Source organism: Centropristis striata, chromosome 7 (genome assembly GCF_030273125.1).
Source record: "Centropristis striata isolate RG_2023a ecotype Rhode Island chromosome 7, C.striata_1.0, whole genome shotgun sequence".
NCBI lineage: Eukaryota > Metazoa > Chordata > Actinopteri > Perciformes > Serranidae > Centropristis > Centropristis striata.
Genome location: NC_081523.1, coordinates 11,752,050 through 11,769,032, shown reverse-complemented (window position 1 = coordinate 11,769,032; position 16,983 = coordinate 11,752,050). Strand labels below are relative to the sequence as shown.

Below are 16,983 nucleotides of genomic sequence, written 5' to 3'. Positions count from 1 at the left end.
GAGGCAACTGATGCCCAAGTGACTGCGTAACAGATAAATGCTGTGGTTTTTTCATAGTCTCTGGGTACCACTGACAGTTTCACAACTCCCATGTAAAGCTACTCTAACCAATTTTTCAGAGAAGTTTGACATGCTGTGAATCAGTGAATACAACACAGTGTGTTAGGCTTCAAGTTTCAAGTTATTTCTTGTCATAATAGCAGAGCAGCATTGTTCTTGTCAGGTACAATCTTAGACCTCAGGTTCCCTCTAACAATTACAAAAAAAGGGAATCTAAGAAACATAATGCAACATAAATTTAAAAAAATATGTTTAAAATATAACAGACAGAGAGAGACAGACTTTCTCATTCTTTATACATTGCCTCGCTTCCTCCTTTTCTTCCATCTTTTTTACAGCCACTAGAGGTTGCTGCCAATAAGAAAATGTTAATATGAGCCTTCATAATGCGGTACTTCCCAGGTCACAGTTATATGGGTTATCCACAAATCAAAGTGCATTCCTCTGTGGATGGAAAATCTGTCCTGGTGACGTGCTGAGCAGTTTTCACCACCATCTGTAGACCCCTACTGTTTAAGGTGGGGTAACTGCCATACGAGGCATTCAGGATAATCTCGATGATCCACCTGTAGAAGTTGTAAAGCGAGGGTCATCAACTATGTCTACTAAGCCTACATATATTTATGCCAAGTATTAATGATATTTTTATTTTCCTACATCAGTGTCAACAGACTCCTAAAAACCATGGGAAATCCATAAACATAACTAGATACTTCACTAGAAAATGCTGTCAGACTTCTAGCAAAAAGGCAGTTCACTGAGGAGTGACGGTTAACCCTTAATAGGGCACTCATTGAAATACTTGCAAATTCCAAATTTCAACCCTAGAGAATATTGGAGGATAGTATATACTGCCAGAATGTGTAAAAAAAACATATGAAAATAATATTTCGAGAAAAAGGTTTACGAGATTAAAGTGGCAAATCTACGAGAAAAAAATGAGATTTAAAGTGGTGAATCTGGGAGAAAAAAGCTGATTTTTTCCCATTTTTTTTCCCGTAAATCTGCAACTTTTTTCTCGCAGATTTGCCACTTTAATCTAATAAATTTGTCAAAATTTTCTCAAAATATTACCTGAAGTTACCAGATATAGTTCTTTGCCTGATAAAGGGTTAAAACTGTGATTGCGGAAAACATAAATACGAGAACACCAGAACACATTGTAGACCTGTAGAAGTTGTGTCCATGTCCATGTTGAGCCTCCTCAGCATGCAGAGGAAGAAGAGCCACTGTCTCGCTGTGCTTGTGAGGGTGTCTGTTAAGTCAAAACCCAAAGAAACTCTCTCCTCCTCAGTCCGGTTGATGGAGGTGTGGGGGTGCCTTGAAGTGCACATTGTGTGTTTTGATAAGGTTGAGATGGAGTACGCTGCGGTGTACATGCTGAACTATAGTCTATGAACAGTTTTCTCTCATGGGTGATCCTGTTGAGGACAGCGTGGAAGCTGAGGACGTCATCTGTTGATCCGTTTGGTCCGTATGCAGATTGAAATGGGTCCAGTGAGACAGGGAAGGAGGAGGTGATGCTGCTGGTTAAAACACTTCATTTAGGCAGAGGGCTTTGGTCTTTCTGGGGACAGGGACAGTAATGGACATGTTGAAACTTGTGGGGACTGTAGCACTGATAAGATGAAAATGTGACTGTTTGAAGACATCTGCCAGGTCAGTGGCACACACCTTTTGACCACAGCCATAGCTTCCATCAGGTCCAGGTGCCTTGCATGAATCTATTTTTCTGAAGGATTTCCGCCCTGGATGTACCTAGTGTGCAGGGGTCCGGGGGTCCAGGGGTGCAGGATATGTCCCCTCGTCATATACAGGGTGTCCATAAAGTGTCTTTACAACCTAAAATGTATTACAGAAGCAAATGAAAAGACAAATATGTGTGTGTTATTAAAAAAAAAAAAAAAGGGGGGGGGGGGGGGTACATGAACACCATTAGTTGCACAAAGCACATCAACACGGTACTTGATTTCTTGCCATGTTTCCTGTAGCATAGCCTCATCAATCAGTAATATTTTGCTTTAGGTCAGTGATTCCTGTATCTTTGTTCGATAAACAATATCTTTAACATAATCCCACAGAAAGATTTTTTTGTTTCAGTAAACCATAATATACATTGTGCCTTCTCTTGAGGAGTAGCCATTTTTTATAGGGGTTCATTTACTACTACCTATTTCATCAACAGGGTCCCTTGAATACATAAATGGGTAACGCTTTGTATTAAGGTCCTTGTAATAACCATCAATTAACAAGTAATAAGGCCCTTGTAAGTCCTTACAAGATGCTTATTAACATTATTGTGTGTTTATAAGCTTAAGTATAAGTGTTAATAATGGCATTACAAACACCCATGACCCACCCATTATGTCTTTGCCATGCCTTTATTAATCTTATTTTGTTTGCTTATTGATATTAAAATATACTTTATTGCTCATCTATTATAAGTTAACTATAAGTTAACTATGCTTTTTGCAACTACCGGATCTAAAGCGAGAACAATGCCTTATTACTTGTTAATTAATGGTTATTAAGGACCTTATTATAAAGCGTTACCCATTAATGCAATGTGATTAAAAACTTTAATAAGCACTAAGTACATACAACAAATCTGATTAAGATATCTCATCAATTGCCTTTGTAATATTTTTTTATAATAGTAAAGAGACTTTATGGGCATCCGGTATTACACCACTGGTATTAACTACAAAGTATACGTGTTAACATCACAGTTTGAAAAAAAAAATCTGTATGTAATTTCCTCAGATGCCTTTCTATACGTGCCTGTGTTGTCCTGAAACACATACCTCAGTGACATATGACACCTCATTGTTGTGTCGTGTAACGTCTCTGCCGATAGCATGACTATATTCAAAACAGGTGCAATAAATCAGGAAAACATGAAGGTTGAACTGTTGGTCAACCTCAGGTAACTGGACTGACAAGTTACCTGCTGGTGGAGAACATGAAGGACAGGCTGTCACTCAGAGATGCCATGAACACATAATGTAAAGATTTCACTTTACAGTAATAGTTTTGCAATTAACTCTCCCTTTCTTTAGTCACTATCCATTTTTTAATATCTGTATTTATCATACCCTTTTAGAACAGCAAAATAGCTCACTGTTTAAAAAGCACTCAACGTTATGTTATAAACGTAGCACTAGTGGTTTACTGTTGTCTCTGCATGTTCAAAAACAATATTATGCAACTCTGAAATACTTTAAAAAAAAAAAAATAGTTGAAAACAGTGCTTGTCCATTTAAGTGGACGAACATGTGAAACAACATTTGATCATTCAGACCCATTCAGTATTTAATGAAGGACAGACAGCATAGCCATTCATTCCTCTTTAAATGAGTCTGAAAAAAAATAGTTGGAAATCTTTCAGGTTACTCCTCTTCCTTCAACGATGACAAGATGTCTGCGGCAGCAATCAATGCTGCCCATCAGCTCTGCAACTCTACTGTAATTGTGTTTAACGACTAAATAAATGCTCAAGGAACAAACATGCCCCTCTGCGCTGGCATTTTCCATCTTTGACAGTGTGAGTCCTGCTGTTTATGATAATGTGACATTGATATCATGTCATGATGATAAATCAGTGCAACAGAATAAACAATATATATAATCAGATGTCTGTGGGCTGTTAGAAGTTCCACCAGAGAAACTTCTACCATGTTTCCCCCACCCCCAATAACTGTTGGCGGTAAAATAGGTCAAATTATTTATTATTTCACAAAAAAAACCCCATCAGATTTATTTTGTGAGTCTGGAGGCGATCCGACCACAGCTTGGGAACCACAGGAATAAAACCAAAACCAAAAATAACACCAAACCATTTAAGTTAAAACCAGCTTGGACAGTGAAATGAAGCTCATGCACTGCTGTATCTTGTGTTTGTATCTATCTGTGACACTAACTATACTAGGTCACCAGCCTCGTGCAGATGCTAAAGGATACTGAAAACATTTCCATGTCAACATATCTGTTGTTTTCAGTTACAATGCCAACATTTTTGTCTGGCAACTGGGTGATATTAGTGATGTTGCTCCCCAAGACAGATTTGAACGTGTAAAATTGGTGTAGTTCCCCTTTAAGCCCTGATGTCGGTGAGGTCCAGGAATCAGATATTTACTGGCATGAACACTGATATCTGAAGCACCTGACCTGGCCTGCTGGTCATTTGGGAGCAGATTTGGACACTGCAGCATTTCATGTGGCATAACAGGCACGTGCAAGTGACGTGAAAAACAAACATTTCATCTGACCCGATCTTCACTGCATGTTTAGTTGTCAACATAGGAGAAAGGGCAAAAGTTGTGTTTGTGAAGAGAGACCTGGGTGTGGTAAATATTATCACTATGCAGTATGTGGATTCATGCATAGATTAGAAGGAGGAAGAAGGAGGTTTTGTCTGTCGCCTGTCACTATAAAAGCCTTCAGTGGGAGTCTCTGTAGTACAGCTCGAGAGAAGCTGGCAACCCTTGCAGCTTGCGTCTATTCTGGGACATATGCCTGGTTCACATCAGACTAAGGTAGGAGCACTTTGTCAAAGTCATTGAAGAATGTAAAATGTGTCAAAACTGTAATGAATGTGTGTTAGCTAGATCGATTTAACTAATATTTTAAGAAGATTGTAGGTTTAAGGTAATGATGGGTATATTATTCCTTCAGCTAAGAGCTTTGATTTTAATCGATGATTTAACAAAAGTCATTCAACTTAAAACTTTGACCATAGCCAGTACTGTAGGCACAGTATAATATTTCTTAATTTGAAAAAAAAAAAAAAACTATTTTACACAAATATATGTATTTTTTGTTAATTGTAAGAAGTGAAGAAGACTTAAAGTGGAAATGAAGCAGTCAACCAAATAAAGATTATTTACTTGATGGATTCCTACTTTTATCAATTATTATACACTGTAAAAAATGTTTGTAGAAATTACAGTAAAACATAGTCAAATTGCATCAGAAATAGGGCATAAAATTAAAAACTGAATATCAACGCTTTTAATTACCGTAAATCAAGGAATAGTACAAAACTTTTAAACTATAGAAAACACACAAAATTAAAGGAGAAATACCATAATGTCATTTCATTTACATTACATTTCAATGTACAGTAGAAAACCCACTCACTGTAATTTTTACGGTGAAGTTCTGGCAACCACAGCTGCTGGAATTTCACTGTAAATTAAACAGATTTTTTTTCAGTGTATAACACACATGATGAATATAAAGGAGACATTGGACAAGCTACTGGTGAAGAAATGCGCTCACTGCAATGAACTGTCTACTACGGACGACTAACATCATCCCACATGAAGAAAACGGGGCTCATTGAATCTACAAGAGTCTCAGCTTTCCAGTGATACCCAGTTCATGTAATTCAAAGCCTGTTTAGGGACCTCAGTATCAACAAATATTTAAATACAGTAGGCGGACAGAGCATTTAATGCATGAGAAATACTATTAATCCTTTATCAGGCAAAGAACTATATTTGGTAACTTCAGGTAATATTTTGAAAAAAAAGTTGCAAATCTAAGAGATTTTAAGTGGCAAATCTGTGCGAAAAAAGCTGCAGATTTACGAGAAAAAAGTGGGAAAAAAGCTACTTTTTCTCGCAGATTTTTCTCGAAGATTTGCCACTTTAATCTCGTAAACTTTTTTCTCAAAATATTATTTTCATATGGTTTTTTTTTTACACATTCTGGCAGTATGTAATATCCTCCAATATTCTAAAGGGTTGGAATTTGGAATTCGCAAGCATTTCAATGAGTGCCCCTTTTAAGGGTTAAAGTGGTGAATGGGTGGAAAAAAAAGTAGCTTTTTTGCCACTTTTTTCTCGTGAATCTGCAACTTATTTTCGGGCAGATTTGCCACTTTAAATCTCTTAAATCTGCGACTTTTTTTCTTGTAGATTTGCCACTTTAATCTAGTACATTTGCAACTTTTTTCTCAAAATATTACCTGAAGTTACCAAATATAGTTCTTTGCCTGATAAAGGGTTAACAGCATAAAGTAGCCATGTATATAAAGAGGAGACGTGTGGAACCCAGAGAGCCAATTTTCATTCAGATAGCATGACGTCAGAGGTCACATGACCGCTTTGAGATTACCATGCCAAATGAAAAAAATTTACTTTGCAGCATTATTTTAGGCAACTTCCCGACTGTGGTGTGCAGCTGTCAGTTTAGAAATCAACTGTAGTTACTGAGAGTGCATGGATTGGTTAAAAAAATATATTAGCTCATGAATTCACTCGTTATTTTCTGCCAAAATGTGTGGCATGCCTTATTTAGAGGAACAGTTTAGCTTTTAGCTGTAATAACTCTTCATAGAAGTTGGTGGAACGTGATTGTCTTTTTTTCTGGTAGTTGAGTCAAATGACGCTCCCAACGCCCCCTTTATGTGAGTTATGGTTGACACCTTTCCTTCTCTCCTCTCAGGATATTCAGAAGAATATCAACTGCTCCACCTCTTCTGCCTCTGCCCCTCCTGCCACCAGCTTCACTGTAAGTCAGCGTTCACAGTTTAGATGTTCAGTGTAAGTTTCACGCCGTGTCCACTTTGCTTCAAAAAGTCCTTGGATTTCTGCATTCCTTTCTAACCGTACTGGTTGCTGCAGGAGCTCCAGCCCCTGATGGCTCACCCTGACCTGCCGTCTAAGCAAGACACCTCTCAGGATGACAAGAGGGAGAAGGACCCTGTGCAGCCAGCACCAACAAACCTGCAGAGGGCCAAGGCTCGCTTCCTCAAGGGAGTCTCCTACTTTGCTGGGGACATGAGCATATTTGCAAAATGGATGGAAAGTAAGTGTAGTTCAAGTTTATTTCTTACTCTCTTGGCCCACAGAAAGACAGTACAGCAGCAGTATACAATATTATTTACTTTGGCAATATGTATTGAATCCCTACACTACTCCTAGTTTGAGTAATCAAACCGCCTCCACACACCCAGAACCAGACTCAGCACCATGGGAGACAGGGCTTTCTGTGCTGCTGCCCCACGGCTGTGGAACACCCTTACTAACACCCTCAGGGCACCACAGTCCACAGACACTTTTAAAAAAGGACTAAAACCTTTCCTTTTTAGCAAAACCTTTGGTTCTTCCCATCTTGATGGTTTTTAGATAACGTATGTATGTATGTATGTATGTATGTATGTATGTATGTATGTATGTATACTTTTTCTTCTGTTTTTAGCTGTTTTTTCCTTTTTTATCCTTTTTATAATGAGACTGTTATGCTTTTAATGTGTAGCACTTTGAGACTTCCTCTTATGTAAAGTGCATTACAAATAAAATGTATTATTATTATTATTATTATTATTATTAACATTGTGTGTGGGCTGAAAAATGTCAAATTAAGTTACTTCACCCTGAGCTCAGATATAATTTATATCTAGAGACACAAAAGAGGGATTTAAATAACTAAAATATAACAGGCTAGCACATAATTTCCCTCTGACATGAACTGGAAAAGAAAAGTCAGGTTTTAGAGAGTTTGATGACCAACAATGCACAACTTGTTCCTTGTGAAGATGCTGTATATCTTACTTCTGCTTTGGACAATTAATTCATCCTTTATTTATTTTCTCGAGGAATCATTGAGGGCAACCCCTCATTTACAATGATGTTGAGAGTACAGAGAAAACACAAAACAGCACATACAAAATGCATGCAAAAACATTAAAACAGTTACAGTGAAAGGCAGAGTTATTGGTTATCATAGTTTTAAACTGGCCCAGAGTTATAATTGTGTTGAGTTTAAGTGAATGTTGTAAGATGTTCGAGGTAGATGCAGCAGAAAAACTAAAAGCAGTTTACTTTACTATGTGACCAGTTTAATAATTTGCTGAGGTATGGTGGCATGTCGCCTATCAAGACTATAAATTAAGAGAAACCAAAGCATATCTCCACTCACTGGGTGGAGTAACTGTCACCAGATTAACAATTATCCTTGTCAAGTTAAATGTCAAGTTCCAGGCAATGGCAACATTCTCTGTTTGTTGTCTCTTTTCACTCTCCAGAACAGTTTTTCTTGCTGCAGTTGTTAGACTGGGTTTTGCGTGGAGCTGCTCAGGTGATGTTCGTCAACAACCCTCTGAGCGGCCTCATCATTTTTGCTGGCCTCATCCTGCAGAACTACTGGTGGGCTCTCAACGGCTTTGTGGGCACACTCTTTGCCACAATTTCTGCCCTTATTCTGCAACAGAGCAGGTTTGTAAAAACGTGATTCTTCAGATAACAATAACTGAAATTGTATCTATTTGCTACTGTGTGTCACTGTGCTGCAAAAGCCAGCATTGAGATACTGCTGCATAGCATAGCCCTGATTGATCTGCAGAAAAAACAAAAACATTTTAGAAGTTGTTGTGCTTGTCTTGATCCATTTATTGCAAATAAATCACAGCAAAATCAGTTTATTTGGGGTACATAGTGACATACTAGCAATGTACTGGCAGTCATATTAGATGTAGTTCCCTGGAGAAGGTGATAAAATGTACAGAGCTAAGTGCACCTCAGGATGATATTCTTAATCAAAACCATTTGGTTTTTGGCTGTATCTATGACTTCCACAACAGATGCAAAGCAAGTTTAGTGGTTATTTCAGCTATGTTTGATGACAGAGGGTGATGCAGAAATCCTCGAAAGTTTTGGACTCACTATCAATCACAACAACAATAGGCTAGCATCACTCCTGAGTGCGCTGACGTGAAACATAATGAAAAAAATACAGATAAAACAGCTTGTTTAAGTTCAGGAAACAGAACTGTAACTTCTGCCGAACTCGAGGTAGTTATGTAGACAATCGTAAAAAGTGATGTAGCAATGCACAGAAATTATATAACGTACGTAACTTAATATAACTGTTGGTTTCACTGGGAACATGAACATTGATCTCCTATGTTAAAATCAAATCATTTGTTGGACCCACCAAAACAGACTGGACTTAGATACTCCATATCCTCACTATCGCCTTCACTGCAAAAAAAGAAAAGTTGGGTGAACTCAAAATTTCAAGGCAACAAACTTCGATAAAATTTTAAGTTGGACAATTAAACTAAGTATTTTAAGTTTTGTTTTTGAGTTTGCTCAACTCTGAATTTCTCTGGCACGATTGTAAAGCCGCTATGAAATGTCAGCTAATGTTGTGACCACAATTTTGAGTTAGCATTGATACGCTAATGGCTATTCTTTTAGCTGTAACAAGAATCGCCCCTAGCATCAGTTAGCCGCTAGCATCAGTTAGCCGCTAGCTTTCGCTAATGACCAAATTTCACAACAAAGAAATAAGAGTTAGCGGAACTATTGTCCCTTGTTTTGAACCCTAACTTAAAGATATAAGTAACAACAACTCACAAACTTACATTATTGCCCTAAATGTCAGTAATTTATATTTCCAAGTTTTACCAAAATTAAATCACTGTTTTAGGCCAAAAAATACATACCATACATAAATATGGCTTTTTTGCAGTGTTGTCTTCTGTAATAATTACTACGGCCTTTAGAGGGTGCTGCTCTATGTAAATATATGTTGTAATAAGCTGCAACATTTTTCTGAGGGGAGAACGTTCTCTGAAATAGTTTTGTAAGATTTATTTTACATTGTGTTGTACACCAGGAAATCGTTGATTCATTCATTCCAATCATTTTTCATCCAGGGGTGCAATAGCTGCAGGGCTGTACGGTTACAATGGCATCCTGGTGGGCCTGCTCATGGCGGTGTTCTCCAATAAAGGGAACTGGTACTGGTGGCTCCTGCTGCCCAACGTCTTCATGTCCATGATGTGGTAAGCAACTAATCAACCAGTCAGTCATTGTCGATCCAGTTATAAAGCAAACCAATGATGCAATCACACATTTTGATATACTGATGATGTTTTATCCTTATGTTTCAGCCCGATTGTGTCCAGTGCCCTGGCATCTATCAACAGTCGCTGGGATCTGCCAGTGTTCACCCTGCCCTTCAACATCCTGGTGTGTCTCCACATGGTCGCCACCGGACACTACAACCACCACTTCCCCCAAGTCCTCATTCAGCCTCGCTCAGAGCTGCCCAACATCACCTGGGCTGAAATCGACGTAGCCAAGGTCAGTGAAGGGTCAAGATTTTTGCTGATGTATTTAACTTTTAACTACACGCCTCTCAATGAAATGGATGTCAGATGCTTTTACCTTTGTTAAAGGGTAAATTGTGTAGGTGTGTGGTTTAAATGTCAATCTGTCACAGTCTCTACACATTCCTACATAGGTAACTGAAAACACCTGTGTGCAGTAAATCATGCGTTGCTGCACTACAGCTATGTAACTGTTTCTATTCCTGTTTAGCTGTTCATGTCAGTGCCTGTGGGAATTGGCCAGGTCTACGGCTGTGACAACCCTTGGACAGGAGGAATCTTCATCATCTCGCTCTTTATCTCCTCCCCTATCACCTGCGCTCATGCTGTCCTGGGCTCTGCCGTGGGCATGGTTTCAGGTAAGAGGGACATACAGTACTTAGTCAAGTCATTCTTTCGCACCTCATGAAACAGAACAACTTATTTTTTGCTTCCTTACATGCTTACAGAATGAATTCAAGCCCCAGTCAACTTGTCCCAACCCCAATAAGAGGTGCAAAATGAACAGAAGGGTCCTTACTCAACATAATCCACACTTAAACTGAACTTGGCACCTCTTTGATTGCTGTGATTTAATTTTTGCAGGCTTGGCTCTGGCAGCGCCTTTTGGGGACATCTACTTTGGCCTCTGGGGATACAACTGTGTGTTAGCCTGCATTGCTATTGGAGGAATGTTTTATGCTCTCACCTGGCAGGTGCACCTGCTTGCCATCACGTGTGGTAAGTGAACACAATCGGAAGATAAAAACGCTATAAGAAAAAAGGAATCTTGCCCAGACAGGATGATGACATGACTGAGTACCACTGGCACAAAGGACCCAGTTTTTACAATCTTTGATCATGCTCATCACATGCACATCTGATGTTATCTCTCTTTTTCATCTCTGCAGCTTTTTTCTGCGCATACCTCGGCTCAGCCATTGCCAATATCATGTCCTCGGTAAGTTCACATTTTTCTCTTACTCATATTTATACATCAGCCCATAACAAAAACAAGTCACCTTTTTGAAGGTGACACGTTTTGAAGCTGTGGTTTGCCTATGTCTAACTTGTTTTTTGTAGGGAAGTGACCATATTTGGGTTGTGTCTGGATGGTAACCCTAGATCTGAGAATTGTCCCGACAACCTATCCTAACCTTAACCATCCAAGTCTAGGGCAACCATCTAGCCCCAGGGTTTCCCATAAATAACCTGGCGGTCCGCCAGACTATCATGTGCTGCACTACCGTCACATTTCAAGCTACTGAAAGTATTTTTACTCGATTCATAATATAAAGTTATTTTGTGTTGTGTTGCGGCTGCTCAACAGAGAGTCTGTCACCAGTCAGTCAGTCAAAACCCTGACCCCCACCTCTATGGCGGCATTCACACACTGACACGCAAACTGAATTTACTGAGCTGCCCACCCCACTTCTTGGAGCCTCTTAGCCCTTTAGAAACGTGCCTACCTGTTTGTTTCAGTCCAGACCCCACATGACATGTATGTGTGTGTGTGCGCCAAACTAATCAACCAGTACGGGCCAGTCAGAGGTCCAAAACACACTGCTGCATTATGCCGTTTGTTAGCCGCAAACTAACATTAGCTTTTAAAATTGTTTTAATCACACTAAACTGTGACTAATTGTTTTGAATAACTTCCCGTCGCTAAACGCATGCAGCTTTCAAAATAAAAGCCGGTGTCGACCACAGAATTTACAAGAAGACTGTCAAAATAAGATGCCTCGAATAAATATACAAGAACCCTTATTTTCCTTTTAAGACAATTCTTTAAATAATTAAATGCAATCATTAAGATCAGTGATTATGATGGAATAGTGGCATTAGAGTGTGTGAGAGGCCACCAAATTTGGTCTTTTATGGTAAAAATATTCTCCAGAGGGCATGCCCCTAGCCAGCTATTTTTCGACACTGGCTACTCCATGTCCTAGTGGAAAGCATATTGACAGCAATTAAAAATGACACAGTAGGATAACAAAGATTATAGAAAACAGTATCTCCAGACTGTAACAAATTTTATGTGAGGTGTTTACTCTCATTTAGCTCTCAAAGTGCATGAGATTGATGCATTTTACTTATAAATGTAAAACATATTCTCCCGGGGGAGGGGCCCCGGACCCCCTAGATGGTTTGGTGGGATGTGGGAAACACTGAAACCCATATTTGGACAAAAGGGTGACATAGGGGAGCTGAACTCAATGTTATCAACTAGCTAGCTAGATAATTTGGTAAGCATGGTGAATCTGTAATAATAGCAACTGAGACCATAAACTGAGGTAATAAATCAAGTCAAAATTAGGGGCGTTTTCTCATTGACTTCTTTTTTTTTTTTAAATTAGAGTCTCCCCCTGCTGGCCACTAACAGCATTGTGGTGTTTTTCTCATCTACAGTTTGGTCTGCCAGCCTGCACTTGGCCGTTCTGTCTCTCTGCCCTCACATTCCTCCTCATAACCACGGGGACCAAAAAGATCTTCAAGCTGCCGCTGGCCAAAGTCACCTTCCCCGAGAAAAACCTGGGCTTCTACTGGAAGCTGAAAAAGCAGGAGAAAAAGGAGAAGGCTGAGAAAGAGAAGAGTGAGAGTGAGGAGCAGCAGAAAGCCATCGAGGAAGAGGTGATACTGAACGAAAAAGAGCAACTGAGGATGGCGCTGGAAAGAATAGAAGAGGGAAGAGCTGAAAGTGAGGAATCAGAGGGTGAGAATGACGAGACAAATGAGGAAGACCGTGCACCTGGGGCCGAAAGGCAGGAAACTGAAGAAGAAGATATCAGACACAATGATCTAACCAGTGTCACTTCTATTGAGAACGTTTAATACTGTAGAGAGAGAGAGATACGCTTATAGTATTAAAATATATGAAGAATGTATAGAAGTGTATCCGTAAATATCATTTTTATTACTTTTTCTTTTGTGCATTAAAGTGATTGGTGGAGACAAGTACAGGGAAAAATAAACAGTAAAATAAATGAAGTACGATAGAAGCCTCTGATAAAAATTACTAAAAGGGTAAAGAAGAAAAATGCAAATAAACAAAATAATTTTTTTTTTCCTCCTTTTGATGTGTAATGAGAGAAAACAGAGAAGAGAAAAAGAGTAATTAAATGGTATATCATTGTGTCTATGTGCATGTGGGTGTGTGTAGTGGGGCACGCATCGGATCCAACCACTGAGTAAGCAAGTAGATAAGGCAGCGGTGAGACAGAGGAGCTGAAATCCTCCCAACTCAGAACCCGTCAAGTAATTTTAAATCTCCTGATTTTATTTTTGCATGGTTACATGGAGGCTGATATCTTTTGTAGGCAACCCACAGACCCTCATGAGGGCAGTTTATTCAGTTTATTCCTTTATTACATTTGGGTTATATATTCAGAGGACACCAGCACCAACCATATACCACCACACACAGGAACACTAAATATTCTTTCAGAGTTTTTCTAATTTTGTATTGACGATGACACTGACAGTCCAGTTGATGTTTTATGATTTGATGACTTATGCCTTATTTTCTCTGTAGAACTGTGTTTATATACTAAATGTATATTTTTTTAAATAAATTATTTTCTAATAATCTGTCGAGTCCATGATATATATATATATATATACACATATATTCAATGCAAAGTACAGAAGAATAATTACTATAAATGTCCATGAAGTTGTGCAATATATGGAATATACAGCAACACACACACACACACACATATATATATAAATATAAATTAGTTGTTTGATGCTTTTAAAAAACTATGTCAATGGTTTGAATAAGGGATGGGTACCGAATTCGGTACTTTTATAGGTACCGACCAAATTCCGTTGGTACTACCGAGTACCGATTCATGTAAAATCAAACGGTACCATGTTTCGGTACCTAAACATTATTTTTTATTTTTTTATTTACTTCCTCGTCTGGTCCTGTCTGCTCACCGCGGCCACTAGCTGCTGCCCTCTTCTACCGCGGCACAGAGACCAACAGCCGGCTCTCGGCCTGCTAGCCGCCAGCTGCTATCTCTCCAATGTCTCTACCCGGGCTTGGCCTTCGTCTGTCTCCAGATTGGACCTTCCTTACTCCGTTTGCTTTCTCCATTCTTCTGTAGACCAGTCATTAACAGCTAGCAGCTAGCTGCTGCATCTCTGGTCCTCCGCTAATACTCCGCTCTTCAACTCAGGAATATTACCTGCCATTTTACTCCAAACTGCCTCGCTGAAATTAAATCCCTCAGACTCCTGCGTCATCCTCGATATGTGCACAGAGCAGCCCGACTCAACTTTGTTTATTCCAACCATGCCGTGCCCACAATACTGTCTGACCGGTGCTGCGCCGCACAGCTACGACGTCATCACAACAAATGCACTTGCAACCTTTTTTTTTTTTTTCTCCTCCGTGCACTTGCGACCTGAGAGCGCTCCTCTGCATTCTTTGATAACGCTGCAACCTTCATGTTACAAAATGCACGTTCACTCAACAATAAAGCACTGCTCATCCTGGATTTTATATTGTTTTTATATATTTTTTAAAGTTAATATTTTGAGAAATAAATATGTTGAAAAAAATAGATTTTATTATTAAACAAATAAACATTTATTACCACATAAACAAACACAAAAGTACCGAAAATTGGTACTGTTGAGTACCGGTACCGATTCCCAGGTACCGGGTATCGGTACCGTATCGGTTCAAATGTGAAAGGTACCCATCCCTAGTTTGAACACACTCATAATAGCAGTATGACTCTATAGTTTTAGCTAATGCAATAAATTATGGCTTCAAATGTGAAGGAATGTATTAAGTTTTCTTCTTTAAAGTTGTACTAAGCACTCTTAGGAGAAGTATGTTATGATAAAAACAGATTTAGAGGTGCAGTAGATGTTATAAAACTACATTGTTTAACCTTCCAGTTCAAGGTTGAGAACAACTCAAAGGTTTGAGGTTAAAATATTCTAAGCTTATAGATCTTATCAGTTCAGTAAATGTGACCTTAAAGAAGCATAATGCTTTGCTCTACTGATCTGTGCAGGAGATCTGAACATTTATTTACCTGCAGCATTCCTATGCTTAATGAGGCGAGTCGCTGCTGGTTTGCATGGTTGAGTTTGAGTTTACTTGGACGATATTATCTACAGTGACCTGAGGGCCCATTATGATCAGCTGATTCACGCTGGAATTGACACATGGCATGGATACCACTGGAGGTTTATCTACTTCAACTTGACTTCGCTATAGGACTGAACAGATTATATTATAAATGTATCCGTCACCACTAATGGAATAATGTTTATTGCAAGTATTGTGGATTATCATAGAAGAATTATCATTGAAGAAATTATATGAGTTGTCATAGAAGAAATGATCTGAGTTGTGGCTTCTTTGGCACCTTGTACAAAGCACAGGCCAATATATCACGTCAAACAAACATGAATAGCATTTGAAAACGTCAACACACAAACACCCAACCACTTGCCTTCCCAGCAGCTGCTCTGCAAACAAAGGATACATTCTTGTTGTAAGTGGATGGTTTCATTGCAGGAAAACATGCTGTGCTGCTATCATATATGTCACATGCGCTGATCTGAAGGTTGATGAACCTGTCAGCTTCTTGTGACAAGTGTAATAACCAATTATTACTGAGAAGGAATGGTCCTTGAGAGGTCAGATATGCTATGCTTCTTGTTATGCCTAGCCTAGGGTGACCAGTGCGCAGCATAAAGGCTCTCTGCCCCCTCCCCAACTCCCAGAGACAAGCGTAAACCGATAAGCAGTCCAATATAATTTATTGTTCACAACAATAAATATTTTATTTATTTTGCTTCAGGGTGAGCCACAGCCAAAACAATAAACAAAACATTTCTCATTTTTTATTTAACTGACCTGAAAATAAAGATGTGTAAAATAAAATACAGGCTTCTTACCTGACCTCCCTATACAAAAACAGGAGAAAACAGTGATTAAACAAAAAGGCTACCCACCCCTACCTACCAGGACTGCAACAATTAACTTAAAGTATCTTTGTTAAAGATAATACAACAGAGAATAAAGATCACAACACTACTGACAACAACTAGTGCATCTGGCTGGGAGTCAGACAAAGGGCCAATAGACAGGCGTCCTCAGTAGCAGTCTTTTTAACCCTTTATCAGGCAAATAACCATATTTGGTAACTTGAGCGGATATCTATAACAGGTCTCCTCGTTCTCCGTGAGCTCATAGAACCACATGGATTTCTACATCACAGATACTGACACTGTGGCATCCGACCAATCAGTAAATCACATAAGATTCAAGCTTTCCTTTATTGTCATTGTATTAAAAAAGTATACAACAAAATTTATGTGTGCTTCTCATATATAAGGTGCTTTAAAAAAGACATTCAGACATTACGCATATGTAATTAGTAGTCTAAAAAGATAATAAATAGTTTAAAGGTAAAAGATAAAGTGGTGATGGATGCAAATGATGTGTTATTGTCTTTTTAGGGTTGCCGTGGGAAAGAGACTATAATAAATATAATAATAATAATAATAATAATAATAATGACTCAACTGACCTCGATTTGCAATATAAAAATGAAGCATTTTGCAAAAAGTCTTGTAATATCCTCTAATAACACTTCAGGGTTGACATTTTCAATTTCCAGGAGTGCCCTATAAAGGGTTAAAGCTGTTCAATCAGCCGCCTCCAACCACCACCTGGGAAACAGAAAGGAGAGGCAAAGAAAAGAAGCAGCACCTCCTCTGGCAAGGAGGAACACCTGCACCAGGCACTGCAATGAACAAAACATGGGACCATATGACCCCTGGTCATAACA

General features: G+C 38.9%; 1 protein-coding gene across 2 annotated transcripts; it reads left to right on the top strand.

Moving 5' to 3' along the window:
• The first annotated feature begins 4,376 nt into the window (after positions 1–4,376).
• Positions 4,377–13,729, top strand: slc14a2 (solute carrier family 14 member 2). Of its 2 annotated transcripts, none has more exons than XM_059337410.1 (10): positions 4,377–4,595; positions 6,511–6,576; positions 6,690–6,873; positions 8,093–8,282; positions 9,728–9,856; positions 9,965–10,157; positions 10,395–10,542; positions 10,769–10,903; positions 11,074–11,123; positions 12,572–13,729. In XM_059337410.1, the coding sequence occupies exons 1-10, from the start codon at positions 4,572–4,574 to the stop codon at positions 12,992–12,994; spliced, it is 1,542 nt and encodes a 513-aa protein (XP_059193393.1). In that variant the 5' UTR covers positions 4,377–4,571; the 3' UTR covers positions 12,995–13,729. The 2 variants fall into 2 exon arrangements, with proteins under 2 accessions (XP_059193393.1, XP_059193394.1); XM_059337411.1 differs by having other exon boundaries at positions 6,511–6,608.
• The last annotated feature ends 3,254 nt before the right edge of the window (positions 13,730–16,983 follow it).